General features: G+C 36.6%; 1 protein-coding gene across 3 annotated transcripts in view; it reads left to right on the top strand.

The window, feature by feature from the left end:
• The window catches only part of LOC120532995 (endoplasmic reticulum metallopeptidase 1-like), a 35,430-nt gene that overhangs the window by 3,130 nt on the left and 8,291 nt on the right, over positions 1-24,009 (top strand). For 2 of the 3 annotated variants that reach the window (XM_039759567.1, XM_039759566.1), the window contains exons 2-11: positions 1,816-2,120; positions 3,112-3,239; positions 4,570-4,675; positions 9,973-10,119; positions 15,968-16,060; positions 17,984-18,190; positions 18,513-18,733; positions 20,024-20,198; positions 20,840-21,030; positions 22,941-23,093. In XM_039759567.1, coding sequence (XP_039615501.1) covers positions 1,913-2,120; positions 3,112-3,239; positions 4,570-4,675; positions 9,973-10,119; positions 15,968-16,060; positions 17,984-18,190; positions 18,513-18,733; positions 20,024-20,198; positions 20,840-21,030; positions 22,941-23,093 — 1,629 coding nt within the window. In that variant the 5' untranslated portion in view covers positions 1,816-1,912. Of the gene's footprint in view, positions 1-1,815; positions 2,121-3,111; positions 3,240-4,569; positions 4,676-9,972; positions 10,120-15,967; positions 16,061-17,983; positions 18,191-18,512; positions 18,734-20,023; positions 20,199-20,839; positions 21,031-22,940; positions 23,094-24,009 lie in introns of those variants that run through there. The other variant, XM_039759568.1, reaches the window with a different exon arrangement.

The raw sequence follows: 24,009 nt of genomic DNA, 5'->3' as shown, positions 1-24,009 counted from the left end.
AGGCTTTAAAAACATAATGTGAGAAAAGGTACATCAAGTGAAACAACAATGGTATTTTAAAAAGCATTTTTTTGCATGTCTGTATGTTGAACAGTAAATGGCAGCGTTCTTTAAATTGCCACATTAAAATGCTTTTTCAAGAATGTCATATGAGCGTTAGACTTTGCAGGCACATCTGATTTCAAATCCCAACTGCTCATTATACAGGACTACCGACATCTTTATTGGACTGTTTACCTTCTTCTGCCTGTGGGCATGCAGTGTGATAAGATGGTTAAGGCTTTGGACTTGAAGCACTTAGATTGTGGGATCAAATCCCCGGACTAACACTGTATGACGCTGAGCAACTCTGTTCACCTGCCTGTGGTCCAACTGGACAAACAAAAGAAATGGAACAATTGAATCTCAAATGTTGTAAGTCGTCTTGGATAAAGGCTTCAGCCAAACAATAATAATAATATCCACAGCTTTACAACAGACATATGTACATTTTTGTACAAGTTTTTCAGTCTGGCAAAAGTCCAACATTAAAAGCACGCTCATTGCTAAAATTTTTTAATAAACTGAAACCATTCTTCCCAGTCAACCATAGTTGTTCAACATAGACACCCATGCTGACCATTGCTAATCAGTGCAGACTTACCCTAGGAGGCTGTCTGAGGTTTGTCACAGAGCTTCATCATTTAAGCTTCATCATTTACTTCTTGAACATGTTTCATTTCTAAGTCACCTGACTCTGTCATTTACAGGAAACATGCATTTTCCACACTGAAAGTGAAAAGAAATGAATTTTTAATTAGAAGAAGCCTGCATACATTTTAAAAATGGACAATGTTTAATAAGCAAATTAGACAAAAGTGCATTTAGTAATTAAATTTACTGTATTATAAAGACCAACCAAGCAAGGTGTGAGCATTCCACAGAGTCCGAGTTCATGTCCTGGCCCGTTTATTTAAGTCGTGGGTTTAATATGTTTTAGCAACAGTTACCTACTGAAGGTGTCCTTGCCAAACACTTGATAAGAATGGGCACCCTGATAATCCCCAAACAGCCTATTGAACATTGCTTAAGTAACAAACCAGCTTTCAACAGATGATACAATCAAATAAAAATAATTTCTATCAAATAATACTGAGGAAGGTTTTAGTGCAAACTAAAGATTAAAAAATACAAATCTGATCCATAAAAATGTATACCAACTATTGAAAATGGTTTGATAAGGAAGATGAAGCTGTTAATAATTAGCATGTGGGAGATCGGTTGGATGTGCAGGGTTATACAAGAACTTTACCTAAATTGATGGCTGGAAAGTTTTAGTTTAAACCATATATGGGTACATTATACATGTTGAAGCACATTTTTGTTTAGAAATTGAATATTTTTTTTATCCATGTCAGCTACAAAGTCTATTACTTTAGATAACATTCAGCCTTTGAATACCCAGGCTTCCACCGGTTGTTATACTCACACTAATTTTGTTTTAATAATTAAATTGTGTATACAAATACACATACAGTATAAATCTTGCCCTGTTTATTCAATTCAAGCACATACCTTGTGTCTGCTTCAGTTTCCTCCAACCCAGACTACGATACATTAATATGACAATATTTTTCTAAAGTAAGCTTTTACTTTCTTTAGGACCTCTCACATTGTAGCATACCTGTATATCATCTAATGAAAAATAGTAGCATTCTATAAACAATTTCCTGAATTTTTTTTTTTTTAACTTAAAGATATTTTATGCCTTATGTCATTTTATTATACATAGTGTTGATGTTCCTTTTCATTTAATGTTTTTTTTTTTTTCTTCAGGAAACATCTTGAGACCATTACAGCATTCGGCCCCAGGCCTGTTGGGAGTCCACAAAATGAAATCTCAACAGTGAACTATCTCCTGAGCCAAATCGAGATGATCAAAGATAAAAGTAAACAAAATGTGCACACGATTACAGTGGATGTGCAAAAACCAACAGGATCCTTCAGTATTGACTTTCTTGGTGGATTTACTAGTTATTATGATAAAGTCACAAATGTTGCCGTCAAGCTGGAGCCACAAGGAGGAGCCAAACATGCATTGCTGGCAAACTGTCATTTTGATTCTGTGGCAAACAGCCCAGGTATCCAATTGTCCTTTTTGTCATTGAGTGATGGGTATAAAAGGTCTGGCACAAGTAGGGATTTTTTTGTGTGAGGCTATCCATTGTGTTTGTTTAGTTATATGTCCCATGAGAATAGATTGGACTTGCTGACATCTGAGTAATGGATTAGAATGAGGCAGTTATTTATCTTTTTTTAGTTTTCAGTTTGCTAGTATTGTTAGCAGTGGTGTCAATTCCTAGATGCTTCCATACTAGTGAGAAAGAATCCTCTGGCATTCCCGAGTTCTCTCCCAGGAGGTCCATGCCCGGTACACCCTCCAGTGAGAGTTGCCCAGAAGGCTTTCTAACTACATGCCCAAATAACTTCATTTGGTATATCTTGTTCTGGAGAAGCAGTAGTTTTAATCCATTTCAGGCTTGCAGGGGGGTCAGAGCCAATTATGGCAGCAAAGAGTGCAAGGGAAGATCTAATGATGGAATGAACAATATGCGGCATACTGACCTGCATTAATTACATTTTACTGCATTGCTGCACTTTGGAAACTGAATATTTGAAAGAACCATCCACCAATTAATATAACAGTCAGTCATATGTGTTTTAAAGTGATTGTGTGGTCTTGTTTATTAGGCAATTTTTGTTCATCGTGTAATCTTTCACTTAAGACAGTTGACTTGTTGTACTATTAGACTTTTCACTGTGATCATGAGTTCTGCATCACTTAGAAGGATTTACTTGATGCACGTTTTAGGGGCATTTTAAAAATAACTAACTATAATTTTATGCAACAGGTATATGTTGGTGTTTTATAAAATAAATAAAACATTAGGAACATTTATATAAAAAGATCTTGAAATGAATATGTGCTGATAAACTGTCCCACATTAGTTTGTCCATGCATTCTTAAATTTGTCACATTGATTCTAATTAGTGTAAGACTGTTAGAATAATTGCTAACTATGATCTACTAATTAATCAATCCATTATTTTATTTAATTTGTGTTTATTTAGGTGCTTGCGATGATGCCGTCAGTTGCTCAATTATGCTTGAGGTTCTTCATTCTCTGTCTAACCTGTCTATCCCACTAAAGCACAGCATTATATTTCTTTTCAATGGAGCAGAAGAAAATATACTGCAGGTAAAAGAAAGTTTGAAAATATTTCAAGCAAATCCAGCATCAAAGGGAAAGGATACATGACAGAAAGTCAAACAGAATCACTATAGACCAACTTGAAAAATGGCGTGTGCCTTCTTTACTATTTGATCTGCACATGTCATTGGTGGTTTGTTGCATGAAGAAGAATTTAAGGATCTGAATAATGTTCTCACTTTATTGCATGTAACTGATGCTACTCAAAGTGATATTTTTCCTCATTCATGACCTAAATGTACACCTTCTGTAATTCTTATTATAATGTATTCAAAGCCATTGCTTTATGTACTGGCACTTTGGTTCAGACATACAGTAATACCTTGTAAAGTACTTCACATGAATGGTCCTATATATGTTTTTTTCTATTCAGAAGATTCACAATTTTGATAAAGTTTGTAAACCCTAAAACTTTGTAAAACATCTTAACCCAAAACAACATAATAGAAAAATGCAGTATGATCAAAGAAGTGGCAAACAGAACATTTTACATTAGCAGTTATTCACTGAACCTATTGCTTAAATCTTCAATGTCAAGAAGTTGAATTTGAACAGATCACATTTATCAATGTGTGGAACCTCATTTACGATAATAACCTTGTTCCTATTTCCTCTAGTGTTTGATCAGATCTACGAAACATTTCTGGAATTATTTTGTTCCTTTCATGTTTAGTTCCAGGAATTATTTGAATCTCTCTGCATCTTCATCTGCCTCTCAGCATGTCATTTAAGTATCACAATTTCCCTACTTTCTCCAAAACTCAGTTCTGATATTTAAATTCACATGTCATCCCTCTCACACACACCCCTTCTATAAATGTCACAATTGCCACTTGCAGACTACTCCCAACTACTCTACTGTATCTTCTTTTCCACAGCTTCACTTAATCTTTATCTATTGAGGTTCACTTATAATAAATTATTTACTATAAATATTTAAACAGGATGTTGGGCAGATGTGCCAAAGTAAAATTTTGTGTTTGCTATTTGGCTCACTTTACTATTTTATCAGTTGCTGTGATATAGGTAAAGCTCATATTTTAATTAACCATTCATGTACACATCCAGAAAATTCCAAGGCTTTCATATGCTTCTTCTCACAGCTGAATTTGAAAAGGTTTAAGTCCTAGCAAGTGACACAACATTTCTTGGCGGTACTAACTTAACCCACAAATCCATTATCTCAGTGTCTGAAGACAGTGGTGATACTTTTAAAATAATCTGTACAGACATAGTATGATCCAAATGATAGCAGGTGACACAGAGTACTACATTTTTTAGTACAAAATTTGATCTTTTCAACTTTATTTTATTCTAGGCCAGTCATGGATTCATAACACAACATCCTTGGGCAAAGCTTGTTCGGGCCTTCATCAATCTGGAGGCTGCTGGTGTTGGAGGGAAGGAGATTGTTTTTCAAACAGGTAACCAGATGTTGAAGTTTCCATATAGATAATACAAAAATGTGTTCATACTGCTGGAAAGTGCTAATTCGAAGTAGCAGGTTTACTATTTTTAAATACTATTTACAGTAGATTTGTAAGTATATGTATGTACTTTTAATTAATGTTTAACATAAGACTATGCAGCGTAACAACAATACTCCACAGTAGGGCTGCACTGTATTTTTATTAATTCATTTATCAACACTTGGAGAGATGCATTAGGGGTAGCTCTCATTTTCAAAGCTTAAAACAGGACTGCCATTTGTGGAACTCCTTTGGATTAAATAATTAAGTCTGTATAAAAGTTGCCCTTTTTATACACTGAGAATGTTAAGAATTATACTTCTGGAACCAGTTGCTAGCTACGGAGTCAAAAACCAATAAATGAAAGTCATTTCAGAAGTATACTAAAAATTATTATTAACAAGGAATGCAATTACATCTCATTACATTACATATAAATAAAACTTGGCTGGCTTTCGATTACAAAAAGTTGACAATATGAGATGGCCCATTTATTTTTGAAGAAGCAATGATCATTTTTAAAAAAATGGTTAATATGCATCTTCATTCTGGCTCTTGGAAACAACTGGAAAGGCTGGTTCTGGTTTTAACTATTTTTTGTAATTGAATTCTTATTCCTACGTTAAGATTTAACTTTTTAGTCTATGTACTTATCCATAATACGTAACTAGATTTGTATTTTCCCACTATTCTTCTGTTCATGATGCTGTAAAACAAAAGTAGTTGCTTCCTTCCCAATATACTTGATTTTTGTACATTTGTCATAATGAGTGACTTCAAACCGTCAGACAAAATGTAATATTGGACAAGAGACCCCGACCAATCCTATAAGGCTGATTCTAAACTGATACTTAAATATATTTAAGTAATAGTTATTCAACACCTGTGTGAAAAGGTAATCTCTTAGTTACCTATTCACTAAAAAAGTTAATTGATAATTAGACGCCACTGATGAAACACAGGAAGCCATCGTGGTATATTGACCCTTAACATGAGGGTCTAGTAGTCACCACAAGATTTGTAGAAGAACACTATGTTTCAAAGAGACGGGGTTGGGGGTGGGGGGTTTAAGTTGTTGAAACTCACCAGTCTGGAATGGGCCACAGAGCCCTTTGTAAGGATCTGAGATTCACATCATACAATATAGAGAGCGATTATCTCCAAATAGAGAACATCTGGAACAGTGATGAATATTCCCAGCCTGCCAAATCTACACGAAGGTCAGTGTTCATGACTCCACAAGATGAGTAATAATTGGATGGAGAGGAGAATAGTATGGTGGACACCTCTGCTATCCAAGAGTAACATCAGTGCTCATGTCGCATTTGCAAAGAAACACCTGAATGAACACCAAGCCTTTTGGATGTTCAATGGACAGGCAAGTCAAACCTAGAACTAGACTCATGTCCCACTATGTATGGTGTTAAGCTAATATAGCCTCCAACACTAAAAACAGCATAAGTGCAATAAAATGTTGAGTGGTGGTGCGATGGTGTGGGAATGCATTACTGACCTAGGACCTGGAAAATCACTATTGAAGGAGCCATGATTTCTGCAAAATACCATGATATTCTTAAGGTGGATGTTCGACCATCTACAGTATATGTGACCTGAATCATAATTGGGTTATGCAGCAGGACTAACGATAACACGCTGTCAGCACATGCTCCCAACTCTCTCTCTAGCCCAAAACGCAAATCAAGTCTACAGCTGAATTCTTCAGAAGAAATGAATTTAAAAAGTTTTACAATGGGCTAGTCAAAGTCGTGACGAACCCAATAGAGATGCTTTGGCAGGTCATGAAATTAGCAGTTGATGCTTGTTAACTTACCAATATGTCTGAAATTAAAGCAGTTCTCTAAAGAAGAGTGAGCGAATATTCCTCAACAGTTCTGTGAAAGACTAACATCAAATTATAAGAAACGTTTATTTATGATTATTTCTGGTAAAGGTGCTTCAACCAACTCTTGTAACCATGGGGGTAATTACTTTTTCACAGGTTGGTATGGGTGATGGATAACTTTTTTCCTTGAATAAAGAAAGTAATGTTTGAAAAAGTTTGTGTTTATGGGGGTTCCTTTTCTCCAATATTGCATTTTATAGTGCATTCTGAGGCCATTTGTTATGTAAAATATGCAAAAACAGCATATTGCAATTTTGTGAAAAATTATTTCTTTACAAAAAAAATGTAGAGCTTTCCCATTTCTAAAAATGTGCACAAATAAGGATGTAACATTTTACAACTTCTGTGGTTCTGTATGAACCTCAGTTTTTAGTTTGTGTTTTTTGTGTCTCTGTTCTCTCTCTCTGTTCACAACAAGAAAATCAATAGTTAAATTAATTGCTAAGGAGAAAACAGTTCTTTACAATTCACATTTTGAACAAAAATGAGAGGAACTGTTAACACTTCTAATTGCATTTATTAAGTTTCTCAATAACAAACATTTTAAAGAAGAATAAATTCACTGGTTTGTGGATTTATAGCTTGATTAGCTTCTTTATCTTCATCTTTTCCCCACACCTAAGTGGAGTCAAAGTGTATGATCAATCTTCTCCACTCAGCTCGGTCATTCACCTCCTCCCCAGTCAGTAGCCCTTTTCCTTCAGATCTTCTTTTACTCTATTCATCCACCTCCACTTTGACCTCCCATCCTTTTCTCTTACCCTATACTCGCATTCCAACTCTTTTCCCCCACATATTCATTGTCTCTCCTTATCATATTTTCATACCACTTCAACCTACCTTAATGTATTTTCTTAGAAATCACCCACTTTTATTGTACCCCTGATTGTCTGATTTTTTTTTTCTGCCCTTCTTTGTAACTTCCTACATCCATCATGATATTCATACATAATTTGTGGTCTCATCATGGTTTTAAAAATCTTACCTTTAACCCTTGCCTATTGATTTCTTCGATCACACAATACTCGTGATACCTTCTTCCATATGTCCATCCACACTGCACTCTGTGGGTTATCTCTGCATTCAGTTCTCCATCTTTGGTTACCACTGATCCTAGGCTTTTAAAATTCACCCACTTTTTCAATAGTTCTCCCTGCAAGCTAACTTCTTACTTGGTTTCTTTTTGTGATCAAATTTTTTTTAAAAGTTCAGCAAGCACAAAAATCACATTAAGGAATCATTGGGGGGAAAAAGAACAGATTATACCCTTCCTTTTAACTGTATCTGTAAGGGTTTGAAAAGACCTCTGGTACAGACCTACTCTAGCTGGGATTTTATCAGTTAAGCAACACTGGTTCTAACCTGGGTCCTCACTCCCTCATGTCCTGGACAATCTTAACATACTTCTGTAGTAGTCGTGCAACTGCAGACTACTTGACATGATACCCTATCATACATTTTCTGCAATTCAATAAATACCATATGCAAGTCTTTTCTGCGATCTGTATCAAAGTAAAAACTATATCAGCTGTTCCAATGCCTGGCATAAAATCAAATTGATCCTCCCCTATGGCGGTTTCTTCTTTGAGCATTCTATCTGTAGGGATTTCACGGATTGTCAAGGTGTGTGACATCAGCTTTGTCTCTCTGTAATCCTGAATAACTCCTTTTTCCTGGTAAGTGGATACAATCAAACTGCTCTTCCACTCATCTTGTTCATGGATCTTCTGCATTAGATTCCAAAATACATCTGCTTACTCTTCTCCTAAACTCTTCCTGCCTTCCAATGGTATTTCACCTGTCCTGTTGCATTTCCATTCTTCATTCTTTTCAGTGCCTCCTTTACTTTCTCCCTTGTTCATTTTGGTCTCCATCCCCAATTACTGCCCATTGATTTTTTTCGTTCAACAGCTTTTCAAAGTACCCCTTCCATTTATTCTTGAACCTATAATGCTTGCTCAAGATCACACCTTGCTCACCTTTCATCTGCTTTAACGGATTCCTTCCTTGCATTCTTCCTGACCAGCAATAACTACATCTTTTGGCAAAATATAATCTGCAGTTAAAATTATGCTTGTTGACAGCAGGCATCTTTTGAAATGAATTTTCATCAATTTGTCTAATTTTATGACTCTATTAATTACAACTCAGGTTTATATGTTTCAGTGTGTGTTTATAAATTTAAAAATATCCCACTGAATGAGGGCAAAAGATTGGACTAGGGGTGAAGCAAGAGGAGTTGGAAATGTCAAATCTAATAGAATTCACCAATCCAAATGTTCAGCTCAGTTTTCCTAAAAATGCTTCTAGGATTGCAGGTGCAAACTAAGGACACATCGATTATTTCATTGATCAAATTGGAAACTAATACAATCAATACTAATGTAAGTTGTCACAGAAAACTAGAGATGCACCAGTTGGGACGTTTATATGGCTAATTTTGATTTTGTGTTATAGAAAGTTTGATTTAAATAAATACATTTCCCAATTTCATAACATTATGCCATTTGCAAGTGTTGTATGGATTGTTTACCATTTTATCACTGATTTTAAAAAGCTTTGATCGTTCTTTATTCAGCAGTTCTACCATGCATTGCTAATTTTGCTTTCCAAAGCATTGAATTCAAGCTCCTGAAATCCACATCATTTTATTTAAAAGTGTGTACATAATCTTGGTGCAATGACTCTCTCTAGTGTTACATATCGTTTATTTTAACTTTTAAAAATAGTTATGAGTAAAAAGTCAATACACAGAAGAGCTGAAAGATTGGTATGCTGTAGAAATAACAAAGTTAGGAAATAGATTAAACACACACACATACCATACCTGCTTGATTTATGAGTAATCAGACCTGTACACTATGAATGCATTTTCAGCTTTTAGAAACTTGATATTGGAGAACAAAGAATCCTGTAGCTGCTAATGGGTAACAAAACATGCTGCTTAAAATGTAGCTTGTTTCTTTGTATTTGGGTTTAAAGCAGGTTTGCAGAACATAGATTGTTCTCATAATTGAGATTATTGTATTACACAGTGTTTGTGTGTGTTTGTGATCCGTTTGCTTCATTTATTTAAAGATTAGTTTGTGTATTGTGGCTCACAGTTGTAGGATTAATTCTTCTGTCCGCTCTTTTGTCTAAACTGGTATACTTTATATTTACGAATTAATAACTGAAAATGCTGCATTACATACTGAAGGGCTTTTAGCATGAATTAATTATTAAGTAGAAAGTAAAACAGATTTTTTGTATATAAAATGTGAAATATTTAGAGATCTTTTTATATGTTTTAAAATTTGAAATGTGGAGATGGCCACTTTTTGATAGATTTGTTTTCTTGTCTTTTTAGGTCCTGAAAACCCATGGCTTGTACAAGCATATGTTCGCGCGGCAAAACATCCATTTGCCTCCGTAATTGGCCAAGAAGTTTTCCAAAGCGGAATTATCCCATCAGATACAGATTTCCGGATATATAGAGACTTTGGACACATTCCTGGTAGGAGACACTTTTCAAGTAGTAGTGACAATATTACAGCCGAATATGCATTTTTAATTCCAACTTATCTGTAAAACATAATTCATTTGCACTTATCCTCATGAAAGATAAGGTACTAGCCAACCCACGGCGTAGTATACGCCACATAATTATTTATTGATGGGTGAACACTTCCTGAAAGACACAGTTGTCCAAATGGAGTGGGTTTGAGGATACGACTGTGAGTGAATGAAAAGATGGAACTCTGGAAAGAGCAACATACAATTGTCCGTGACTGAAAACTGGTTTTGGCAGATACAGGCATATCTTTTTGAAAGTTTGACCCTGTGCCTTATTAATTGTCATTGCAAAGGCCAATCTAACAGGAAATTGTCTGCGTGTAAAAGTAAAATGCAAATTTGAATCTGAGTCAGTGAGGATGTGTTTGGTGAGGTGTTGGGGGCGGGCACATGAGCAAGCAGTGCGCATGCCTCGAGAGCGAGGGTAGACGTGGGAAGAGGGGGTTAGAGTTGGCGGGCAGGGCTCTGTCGTTCGTATCCAATGGTCGGGCGACTTGGTCGATTATATATAGAAAAGCAGCCGGAACCGAAAAGAACAATTCAAAGTCAATGTGGCTCAGAGGTGCATGTGGACTGTAGCAGAGACAAAAGCGACTGAGGTGGTGTTTGGTGAGGTGTTGCGTGTGGGCACAAGAGCAGGTAGTGCGCATGCCTCGAGAGCGAGGGTGGATGCGGGAGGAGGGTTAGACTTGGCGGGTGGGGCTCTGTCATGCGTATCCCACGACGCTGGAGGAGGGTTAGAGTTGGCGGGCAGGGCTCTATCGTGTGTATCCCATGGTTTCTGTCTTGCGTGCCATGGTCGGCTGCTTAGTGAATTATACTGTATATATAGATAGATAGTCAATAAGTTCTAAGACTGGCCACCATGTGGCACTGTTGCAGTGGCAAGCCATCAACTCATGTACAGTGCATCCGGAAAGTATTCATAACGCATCACTTTTTCCACATTTTGTTGTTATGTTACAGCCTTATTCCAAAATTGATTAAATTTAATTTTTTTTTCCTTGGAATTCTACACACAACACCCCTTAATGACAATGTGAAAAAAGTTTGAGGTTTTCTCAAATTTATTAAAAACTAGCAAAATACCCGCGCTTCGCAGCGGAGAAGTAGTGTGTTAAAGAAGTTATGAAAAAGAAAAGGAAACATTTTAAAAATAACGTAACATGATTGTCAAAGTAATTGTTTTGTGTATTTGGTGGCAGCATCACGAAGTTGTTTTCGTCTAGCTGCATCAAAAAATGTACCACGACGTCTGACACGCCTCCTTTTTACTGTTTTCTCACAGCTTGGATTGCTGCTGTCATAATGGGTTTGAGTCTACATATATATTATATATATATATATACATATACACATACATATCTTCATAGCTATATATATATATATATAGCTATATATATATCTATATATATATATATATATATATATATATACACACACACACACACACACACACACACACACACACACACACATACATACATACATATCTACATCATATATATACACACATACATACTGTACATATATACACAAATTTTATATATATAAAATTTGTGTATATATGTACAGTATGTATGTGTGTATATATATATATATATGTGTATATATATATATATATGTATATGTATGTATATGTCCATGTGTGTGTATAGCTTTGGTCACTGAGTGCAAAGGAAAAATAATAAAATGTAGTCTATAAGTTATTAAACAGTAAAACATTAACATTTTAAGAAGTACAGGTACATTGAGCACTACTGGAGTGGTTGCGGGTAAACTACATTTTAAAGAGGTGTAATAGAACAGGTAAGTAGTACTAACGGCAGCTAAAATGTATATGGATCATCTCTCGGTAGTTGATCCCTTTTGAAAGGCGCTACACGACGGCTGTGGTATAGAAATTACATTTTCTATGTGAACGTCCAAATTTCTGCCTCTGGTAATATACCTTACTGGCATTACCAGCAATTAAAGAAAATTAGTTTTGTGTCCTCTGCAGTGTTAAGAGAGAAAGGCTTTGGTTTGGGATAAAAGGAAAAAAAGGTGTAAAGTAAGGAAACTTGCCTTACTCTTTTATATAATGTAGAGAGACGTCTTCGCTGACTATATGAGCGCCCTTTGGGGACAGTCGCGGTGGGTCTTGTGTAGACTGGTGCGACGTCCCTGCCATTAATCAGCTGTGATGGCACTGTTGGTCCTCCACTCCTGTGCGTGTCTTCATAATCCGAGCTGAGGACATCATAATCGTATACGTTGAAAAGAAAGTGCATAATATTAGTTTGCCGCGGTGTAGAAAAGGGGTCCCGTGTTTGCAGAAGCGCAGTCAGCGTCTCAAAGGCCTGCACAGCTATGCGCGCGCGCCGGCTGCTCGACTTTTGCTGGGCAGGAGACCCCACTTTTTGCAGACACTTTCACGTTTTATATATATTATATATATATATATAGCAAAATACCTGCGCCTCGCAGCGGAGAAGTAGTGTGTTAAAGAAGTAATGAAAAAGAAAAGGAAACATTTTAATAATAACTTAACATGATTGACATTGTCATGAGTGTTGCTGTCATATATATGCCTGCCTGAATAAGTCACCTCGCCGCTCTTACTTTTTACCGTTCATTTAATCATGGCTAGTGGCGGAAAAATTATAAAATGGAAGAAGGATTACACTGAGTATGGCTTTACCAAAACAATTATTGATGGCGAATCGATTATTCATAAAGCTTGAATTGGTGATCTGTTTTTCTGTGTTAATCTCATATTTTTTCATACTTCTTCCCAAACCAAGGGGGTGCGAGGGTAAAATGAATCGGGAAGCGCTGATCAATGTAATCGGTGTACCAGGAAATCATGCATTGACAAAAGTTCCCTTTGCTTGTAATGCAAAGTGTGATTAAATGCATTATTTTTAAACGCGTTATGGAGCACATGCATCGAAGCTTCTCAGCTGTGCTTGTGCTAAGAAAAGGAAAGATTTTAAAAATAACGCAACACGATTGTCAATGTAACCTTTTGTAAGTAGTGCCTGGAGGATTCAGTGTGGAGAAACTCTAGAGACAGCGTGTGTATTAACTTGTGGATTTTTCTGTGAGTATTTGGTGGCAGTGTGACGAAATTGCTTTGGAAGACGGTGTTAGCCGCGGAGGTCAACTCAGAGCGAAATGAGATGAATGGGAGGGGAGATGATGACGTCAATCCCCCCACAAACACAGTGTCTCGGAATTTGCATAAGCACAGCCTTTGACCAGCAATTTGAACTTAGTTAGAAAGTGATCAAAACTGTCGTTTATACCCTGCGTCCTCTCATTAAACTTGTATCCCGCATTAGCCGTGGGCATGACAAACGCCAGCGGCAGCCTGTCTATGAACTTAATTTAAACTTTAGGTTTACACCGTGCTTTGTTTCCGAAGTAGCTGCAGGTATGAATATGCTTGTACAGTATGTGTCGCTCGCTTCTTATTGTTTCGCTGCCTTCTCAATTGTATAATGCATGTTTTCTTCAGCGCTTTTTTGAGCTCTTCCTGGTTTTCTACGTAATGCGTTGACAGTCAGTTCACGTGATTACGTGGGAGGCGTGATGATGTCACACGAAACTCCGTCCCCCACGGCCATTGAGCTCAACTTCATTACATTATATGGAGAAAAATAGCTTCCAGTTATGACCATTATGCGTAGAATTTCGAAATGAAACCTGCCCAACTTTTGTAAGTAAGCTGTAAGGAATGAGCCTGCCAAATTTCAGCCTTCCACCCACACGGGAAGTTGGAGAATTAGTGATCAGTCAGTCAGTGAGTGAGTGAGTGGGTCAGTGAGGGCTTTGCCTTTTATTAGTGTGGATAAAAAAACTGAGAAATCACATTTACATAAGTATTCACAGCCTTTGCTCAATACATTGTCGATGCACCTTTGGCAGCAATTACAGCATCAAGTCTTTTTGAATATGATGCCACAAGCTTGGCACACCTATCCTTGGCCAGTTTCGCCCATTCTTCTTTGCAGCACCTCTCAATCTCCATCAGGTTGGATGGGAAGCATCGGTGCACAGCCATTTTAAGATCTCTCCAGAGATGTTCAATCAGATTCAAGTCTGGGCTCTGGCTGGGCCACTCAAGGACATTCACAGAGTTGTCCTAAAGCCACTCCTTTTATATCTTGGCTGTGTGCTTAGGGTCGTTGTCCTGCTGAAAGATGAACCGTCGCCCCAGTCTGAGTTTAAGAGCACTCTGAAGCAGGTTTTCATCCAGGATGTCTCTGTACATTGCTGCAGTCGTCTTTCCCTTTATCCTGACTAGTCTCCCAGTTCCTGCCGCTAAAAAACATCCCCACAGCATGATGCTGCCACCACCATGCTTCACTGTAGGGATGATATTGGCCTGGTGATGAACGGTGCCTGGTTTTTCTCCAAACGTGACGCCTGGCATACATACCAAAGAATTAAATCTTTGTCTCGTCAGACCAGAGAATTTTGTTTCTCATGGTCTGAGAGTCCTTCAGGTGCCTTTTGGCAAACTCCAGGCGGGCTACCATGTGCCTTTTACTAAGGAGTGGCTTCCGTCTGGCCACTCTACCATACAGGCCTGATTGGTGGATTGCTACAGAGATGGTTGTCCTTCTGGAAGGTTCTCCTTTCTCCACAGAGGACCTCTGGAGCTCCTTACAGAGTGACCATTGGGTTCTTGGTCACCTCCCTGACTAAGGCCCTTCTCCCCCGATCGCTCAGTTTAGATGGCCGGCCAGTTCTAGGAAGAGTCCTGGTGGTTTTGAACTTCATCCACTTACGGATGATGGAGGCCACGGTGCTCATTGGAACCTTCAAAGCAGCAGAAATATCTCTGTAACCTTCCCCAGATTTGCGCCTCGAGACCATCCTGTCTTGGAGGTCTACAGACAATTCCTTTGACTTCATCGTTGGTTTGTGCTCTGACATGAACTGTCAACTGTGGGACCTTATATAGACAGATGTGTGCCTTTCCAAATCATGTTCGATCAACTGAATTTACCACAGGTTGACGCCAATTAAGCTGCAGAAACATGTCAAGGATGATCAGGGGAAACAGGATGCACCTGAGCTCAATTTTGAGCTTCATGGCAAAGGCTGTGAATACTTACAGTATGTACATGTGCCTACTCAATTTTTTTATTTTTAATACATTTGCAAAAATCTCAAGTACATTTTTTTCATGTTGTCATTATGGGGTGTTGTGTGTAGAATTCCGAGGAAAAAAATGAATTTAATCCATTTTGGAATAAGGCTGTAACATAACAAAATGTGGAAAAAGTGATGCGCTGTGAATACTTTCTGGATACACTGTATGTGAAATGCAGTGCTATAGCAACTGTATATAGTGCCAAATGCTCTTCTTTTAAATAGCTCCGAAAACCATTTGACAATTTCACATTGTAAATGTCAGAACTCAAGTTGGATCGAGTTAACTGTGCATTACATATCCTAATCTAAATCAGGATAATTGTAGGCAAGATTTAACCCTGTCATCCCAGGATGCAAGGCAGGAAACAAATGTGTAGAGAATGCCAGTCTATTGCTTTTGCCCATACCCACACACACTCACTCTGGGGTCAGTTTAGAGTTGCTTTTTATCCTACCACACACATCTTGGATGATATGACAGAAAGACAGTAGGAAAACATGAAAACTTCACACAGACAACAAATGGGTGCAAGATTCAAATCCATGAAACTAAATTTATGAGGTAGCAGCACTTTCGGTAACCACTGTACCACCATGCCACCTTTAACTTTGCCTAAATTATTCTTTTTCCTTGTTTTCAGGAATAGATCTGGCTTTCATTGAAAATGGCTACATTTACCATACTAAGTATGATACACCTGACAGAATTTTGACAGAATCCATACAAAGAGCAGGTGAGCTAACTACATAACCTGAAATTTTTCTTTCATACTTTGACAATTATGACTTGACTAAAACATATTCTACTATAGGCATCATAATTTTTTGAACTGCATATCCCCTTTAGAACTGTGGGAAGATAAAGTGTATTATTTTGAACAAGTATGTACGTGCTGGATGTAAGGGTGTACTGAAGTTCTTGTAAGTGCTTTTATTTTGTTTGTGTATGTAAAAAAAAAAAAAAAAGGTTACCGCAAACAGAAGACTGCTTAAAGGATGCATGAGGGGTTTCTGTTAGTCTCAAATTACTGCATTTTGTTTTATTTATAATCTGTTTTCCTGGAAATTCGTGCTTGTGCTAGATTTTCACTGAAATGGTCATGTTATGTTGCTGACTTGTACATTAGTGCTCCTTTACTAAACCTCTGTTTTTCAATTACAAAGCTCTAAGGTTTGTCACCACAGAATTACTACTAACTATGCTGTATAAACCTGAAATATACACTTGAGTTTCTCAGAATATCCTCTTTCCTACAATGTATTTTTATGGCACATGCTCATAAGCAGTTTGGGACCACTAGTTAAGGAAACCGACTTTAGGACCAGAACCTCCTTTGTGCAATCCCTTTTGACTGACATTTTGATCTTGACCAAGTCACTTCACTCGACTCTTATATTACAGTATTATATCATATTCCATTCTCAAGCCTATTTAATGTAGCTCAGAGACACAAGAGAGGAGAGTCTACACACACATATAAACACACAACACCAGAGAATAAATGTAAATCAATGCATATTCTAGAAATGTATAGTGCCTTAGGATGTTTTTTATTATATAAAAATTTATAGAATAAAGGTTGCTCATTCAGCTTTGTGATTTTTCTAGTAGCTTTAAAACAAAGGATAATTTGGTATCATTTTCCTTTTTATTGCGCTTTAAGACTACTTATATTTGTATTCTGAAGCGCTTCTGATTTTTACAATGCTATATTAAGTATTAATGTCGGTCCACTTTGTACATTATGTGTATTGTTGTGTATTCTGACTAGATGTCTAAACATTTACAAGATCTACTGAGAGCATCTAAATATCTTCTTGATCTTGCATTTTTTTTTTTTTGCTAATATTACCATGACTAGCACCACTTGTATTGTCCTTGTTGGAGGTTTTGAATTTTTAACCTATTTTATAAAATTCCTTATTGTAACATTAAATACTGGAACCAAAGGCTAAACTAAGCATGGATTACTTTACAATATGAAAGAAGTGAATACACTTTTTTGCATATGACCAAGAGTGATTTGTACTTGGAGAAGCACTTTACATTAAAGAAATTTAAAGCATTGTAAACTTTTATGAATTTAATATAGTTAACACAAAAAAAAAATTCCTAATTTCTGTGATGTTTTAAATAGAAAAATCAACAGATTCTGAATCTAGAGGCAGACAGATAGACCCTAGGCTGGGCTCCAATCTATAACAACAAGACCTGCACTCACACTCATACAGGGCCAATTTAGAATTGCTATTTAGCCCAACCTCTTTAGGATATGAGAAGGAAAACCTGGAGTAGGAAACCCCACATAGACATGGAGAGACGATCCACACTCCACAAAGGCACAGGCGACAAGTGATATTTGAAACCAGGAGGTTGGATGCATAAGAAAGCATCACAAATCATCAAATTTGAATCTTACCATAAAAAAAGACAGTGTGCACTTTAATCTCCTTTGTAGACTCAAATTGTGGATTCAATTTGTAAGTAAGTTTAAAACAATTTCCAAGAAACACACACTAACCTCATTTGAAATCAGTATTTTATAATATCCTGAATCACCCAAATTAATTTCAGTTGCTGCTTTAATGCCAATGTTGTATACAATGCTGTCATCCATTTGTTTATTTTTGTTTCTACTGTACATCCTTGAATGCAGGTGAAAATATTTTGGCTGTGCTTAAGCTCCTCGCCACTACAAATGAGCTGTCAGACTCTGCACAGTACCAACATGGCAACGTGGTTTTCTTCGATCTACTGGGCTTTTTCATGGTAGCATATCCTGCGCGTGTTGGCACCATCATCAATTCCATTGTTGCTATGGTGACTTTAATCTATCTGGGAAAGAAAATGTTACTTCCAAATGGTGAGTTCAAACTTCACCTTTTTATATATATAAGCTATGATTAACAGGAAGACCGATTCATCATTTGAAGATATAGTGAAAGATTGCATGAGCAGTCGGTACTTGCCTTTGCAAATTTTTATTTGGAATTTACCTGTAATATTACACTTGTAAAAAAATCTTTTTCTGGAAAAACCAATAGTTCAGTTTCTTTTCTTGTTAAACTGCTTTTGCTTTAACGAATGCTTAATAATGGTTCTACCTGGCAAAAGAAATAAGCCATAAGTAAGCAAGTGTTAATCATACAGAAACTGTATGTTTAATCAAATGATATTTATTTCAGGTGGAAAGTACATGCACGATCTTCTGTATGGAATTGGTATCACTGTAGCAGGCTGGTTTATCACATTGATCTCTGTGCTTATTGTGGCAGTCTTTATTTCTCTTATTGGAAGGGCCATGTTCTGGTATCATCACTTCTACACCTCAATTTTACTTTATGGATCAGTCTGTGTTGCCAAGCTTTTACTTGTTCACACATTAGCAAAAAATCTGTTCTATGGGGTAAGTGATTTTTATTTTCTCACCGATTATAATTAGAGTTGAGAGAGAGAGACGGATAAACATAAGAAATTGGAGTCTAGCATGACTTTCCTTACATAAAACAGATTTTTAACAGAAAATATTATAGGTCAATATTTTATCATGCTGAATGAAATGGAAACGTTATTTATTGCAGAAAGAATATATATTATTTATCCCTAATACAGTATGTGCGAGAAGTTCAAAATCCCATTGGAGTGGTTTTGTTCAAAAATCAAAGAGGGTTCTAGCATTTTATAATGTGAATAACATTCAGAGGAAACCATTTTGTCTTTTGTAAAGATTTCCATACTGACAAACTTCACAACAGAAGTGGTCACACTGTGCAAATCTATTGAAAACGTGAAGTGAAATTTTTACCTCATCACAGTATTTCCAAATTATTTAGATTTTTATATATATTATCTACATACTCACAATATCATATATATCATAAGCAGTTTTTCGTGGTTATCTAATCTTGTTCTTTAAGAGGATCCTATTAAACTTTTTCTTTTAAATAAATTACTTTTCTAATGTCTGTATAACTTGGCCAATGTCCGGCTTTCAAGTTCAGTTTTAGTTAAATTGTAAAAATGACTCTTACTTCAGTATATCAGTAGTATATTTGATTATTCTGAAAAAATGGTATTTGATTAAAATCAGTAAATCCAACATTTTATTTGAAAGTTTTCCAAGACAGTCTTTAAACTAGAATGCAATGTAGAATGATTTATTTAAACTCAAAGGCATATTTATACAAAGCAGAGGTTAGCAGTGACTTGTCCAGGATTGTACAATGAGGGGATGGGGATTTGCTTTAAATTTCGGCCCCTTACCCACTGGCTGTGCCATCAATCAGTCCCTGGCTGCAGAAACTATGAGCTGACAGTGCTAACAATTATGTTAAGTAATTATTTCTAATATGTTAAAGAAGATATTTTATAAAATATTTACGAGTGCCAAATGAGTCCGTTACTGTTGACATAATACAGCATGCTATGAAAAAGAACAAAAACAAACTTAGTATTAGCAAATTACAGTTTATAAATATATTTAGTGGACAAAGTTTCAAAAACGAAAAATGCAATAGTGTTTGATGGTAACATAAGATTTTTATTTCCTGCTTTTGTGCTTTATAGACTGATTCTTAAGACTCTGAGGTTCCTTTAATTTCTCAGATTTGATTCTACTGCGAGAGTTATGTGAATAATTAAATAAAATGCTTGACCACTTGTTACCACTATTTTTTTTTTTTTTTTTAATCTCCAGAAAGTGAGCCCATTCTTCCTGGGTGAGTTGCATTTTGATGTCTCATTGACACTGTGGTGTTGTGCCCTGATTCTCCTAACTCAACAAGGATTATGCTCTGCCTATGTTCCAATGCTGATGGTTGCATTTCCACTGCTTACTAAGCTGTTTCTGCAGAAAGAGCTCAAGCAACAGGGTATGTATTTTTGAGAGTGCCTTCATTACTCTTGCTGCAACCTCATGTTATAAGCTTCAGTAATGTTAGTTCTACAATCAACCATGTTTTCTGCCACATTAATTCAGTTTCAAGGTAATACAAAAAATTGTCACTTTTGTAAGGGATCACACAGTTTCCTACACTTTAAGCAACACATGGGTAAGGAATTCTATGTAAACCCAAGTCTGTTATTGCTTCTTATGGGAAATTGGATGGCGCAGTGGTTAGTGCTGCCGCTTTACATATACAGTATATATAAAATGTTAAATTATGTTAAAACATTTTTTGTGATCAGATTTCAAATATTTAAATATCAAATACAAAGTAGGCCAAGCAACACATTTTTGATTAGAGTTAAAACAAGTAAAAAATGTAAAAACCTACCCCAACACCCCCCCCCCAAATCAACCCACCCCAGTGATGAAATAAATCAAGCAGATTGAGATTGCCAGAGAAAAGGGACACCACCTGTGAACAGTTTCCATAGGGAAGAAGGAAAAGGCACTATAGTGGCTTCATATTTTGTGTTTAACAGAGCATTTAGCTACCAAACATGTGAATATCTTGCTTTTTATTTCCATAAATCTGCTTATGTTATGTTATGTTTTTTGCTTTTTTAGGAGCCACAGTTAAATACACAGTGCTGTACCTCTTGGGCTTGTCTCTTCCTTATGTACACTTTATGTTTCTTATATGGGCATTGTTTGAGATCTTCTGTCCAATCTTGGGACGTAGTGGTACAGAAATACCTCCGGATATTGTGCTGGCTTCTCTTATTGCAGGATGCACCATCATTCTGTCATCCTATTTTGTAAGTGGTCTATTTACTTGTAAATTATATTAATAGACAATGAATTGCATTACCATAATGAATGGTATACTTAGAAGATTGCATTTTTCAGCTACTACATATAAAACTGCTTTCAAATATTGACCATTGGTAAATGTTTTAACATTTTTAGGTTTAGAAGTTCTCAACAACATTTAAAGAAAATGTTGTTGTACTAGGTGCCTTTGCCCCCTGCTTGCTTCGCTTGCCAACCCCCCAACCTGTGCTACATGCCAGCCAGTTTGTGTCGCTGCCGCTCGAGTATGTGGATTTCACTTTCACCAAACACATCTTAAGCAAGTTCGCTAAAACTATCCATCCATCCATCCATTATCCAACCCGCTATATCCTAACTACAGGGTCACGGGGGGTCTGCTGGAGCCAATCCCAGCCAACACAGGGCGCAAGCAGGAAACAAACCCCGGGCAGGGTGCCAGCCCACCACAGGGCGCACACACACACACACACACCAAGCACAATTCAGAATCGCCAATGCACCTAATCTGCATGTCTTTGGACCGTGGGTGGAAACCGTAGTACGGAGCGCCTCCGTGCCACACTGTAGTAATATTAGTCAATTTTAATCATTTTCTGGCAAAGTGGCTAACTCTGCTGCCTCAGACCACCAGAAGACTAATTTTAACAGATCTGCACACTGTATCCATGTCTGCATGGGCTTATATCCATTTATACTGAGTATCCTCCCAAATCAAACAGACTTGGGTTCTAGGTTAACTGCTGACTTTACACTGGTCTGTTATGAGTGTGGGTGTCTATCCTTGCATAAACTGGTATGCAGCATAGGTTTATAGGATTATTATTGTCACATGTCAAAAGTACAGGGACATTCAATCAACATGTGAATAGGTCCCTGAGTGGATTCTGATGTTCCCAGGATAGGCTCCTATTTTACAAAACCCTATTATTGGATTAAGCGAGTTCAGTAACCAGATGGATGGATATTTTGATGATTCACTTGACTAAAAAGAAAATAAAAAGTACCCGTGTGCACGTCTTACAGTAAGCATACGGTGCAAAGTAATGTCCAGTTCCAATGAGTGATTAATGCCAGAAAGTACAGCAGAGAAGCTGCAAATTAATGTACTCTTAGAATAAAAGCAGCTTTCTCAGATCACATTTGGAGTCAATTCTGAGACTTGAACCTGTAAATTTGTGCCTTCATATTCTTGTCTGCACTGATTAGACCACACTTTTCAATGAACTTCATGACTGTGACTTAGACTATACGATCATAATTACTCATTGTTTTGAAACAAATGATAAAAGGTGCAATATAGTCTTAAAGATAAAAAAAAAGAAATCAGAATGCTGTCAGGAAAATATTTGTCCATTATGACTTTTTTCTTAAGCTGGTTTAATTAAAAAAAAAGAAAACAAAAAAGCAAAATTGCCATATGTTTTAAAATTAACAGATATTACAATATCTGGAAGTTAATGCAAAAGGTAGCATACATAATACATACATACATATAAAAACAAAGTTCATGAATAACATGGGAACGGGTCTTTAAATCTGTGTGCTGTTATGGTTGGGGCTGTGTGTGTGTGTGTGTGTGTGTGTGAACTGAGTTGCTAAGAAAATGTAGGACACAGAAAACTTTAAAGCCTTACAAAAAGGTCAAGTCCAAAATTCAATGTGGGTCTCAGTGCTGCCAGATGGCAACCTCAACAAAATAATATAATATAAAATACTTTTCTGTCAATGCTCAACCAATTTTTGGTTGAGCTTCACAAATCTTACATTATTATTATTGTTAATTGTGCATAAAGCTATACAGTACTAATCATTCAGAGTGTAATTTTTTTTTTTTTTTTTTAAACTGAAAGATGCCATGGCCTACTTTGACTCTGTTACTGTATTTATTTTTCAGATCCACTTTATTTATTTATGTAAGAGCACAAAGAAAACATTACTTGGATTGGTGTCAATTTTTGTTTTAATGGGAGTTTTAGTTTCTTGTGGTTTATTTTTTCCATACTCTTCTGATCCTGGCAGCCCACGTCCCAAGCGTATTTTTCTTCAGGTAAGTGCTACCTTACTTTTATTTAGCTTTCACTTATCAAAATTAAAACATGTTATATAAATGTAATTAATTATGTCAAGTAATAATTACGTTATATCTGTATTACAAGTGAAAGTCATTGTAGGCTAACTGACAGTCAAACATGGAGTCAGCATTTGGGTTTATACTGTAAACTAGGTTTTTCACTTTAACACTTTCATCACTAAACAGTGTAGCCTAATAAACTGACTAACCTTAATAAATCTGCTAAGCTAAAGCGATCGCAAAATATTAAAAGTCTGAGATTTTGGAAAGCTGCAAATAGACACTGAGGAGTGCTGCTTGAGAGTTTGCATACCTGTAATGTAGTTCTGTAAAGGTTACATTTGTACCACGAAATCCTTGTTTAATCAAAAGTAGTCTTAAAGTTTATATCCTCAAAGTCTGTTTATATGAGAGATATAGGAGATTGTATCTGATGAAATGATATTTTGCAGAAGAAATAACAAAAAGAAAAATCAGAATGGAAATGTAAGGCTACTCACATTGTTAATGGTGATTGAGTTCAAGAGACATCTGCATAAAACAAAATTTAAAACAAAATTATCTGAAAGTGCGGAGAATATGGAATTAACAGAAAAAAATGTAAAATTAAAAAAATGAATCCACAGGAATCTAAAAAAGCACCAAAAAGTATACATCAATAGGAATATAGGAAACAATTAGACAGCTAATATTGTGTGCGGCGGCACAGTGGTAGCGCTGCTCCTTCACAGTAAGGAGACCTGGGTTCACTTCCCGGGTCCTCCCTGTGTGGAGTTTCCATGTTCTCCCCGTGTCTGCGTGGGTTTCCTCCGGGTGCTCCGGTTTTCTCCCACAGTCCAAAGACATGCAGGTTAGGTGCATTGGTGATCCTAAATTGTCCCTAGTGTGTGCT

Source organism: Polypterus senegalus, chromosome 7 (genome assembly GCF_016835505.1).
Source record: "Polypterus senegalus isolate Bchr_013 chromosome 7, ASM1683550v1, whole genome shotgun sequence".
Classification (NCBI taxonomy): domain Eukaryota; kingdom Metazoa; phylum Chordata; class Cladistia; order Polypteriformes; family Polypteridae; genus Polypterus; species Polypterus senegalus.
The sequence above is the reverse complement of the archived record's forward strand: the minus strand, read 5'-3'. Positions and strand labels throughout refer to the sequence as shown.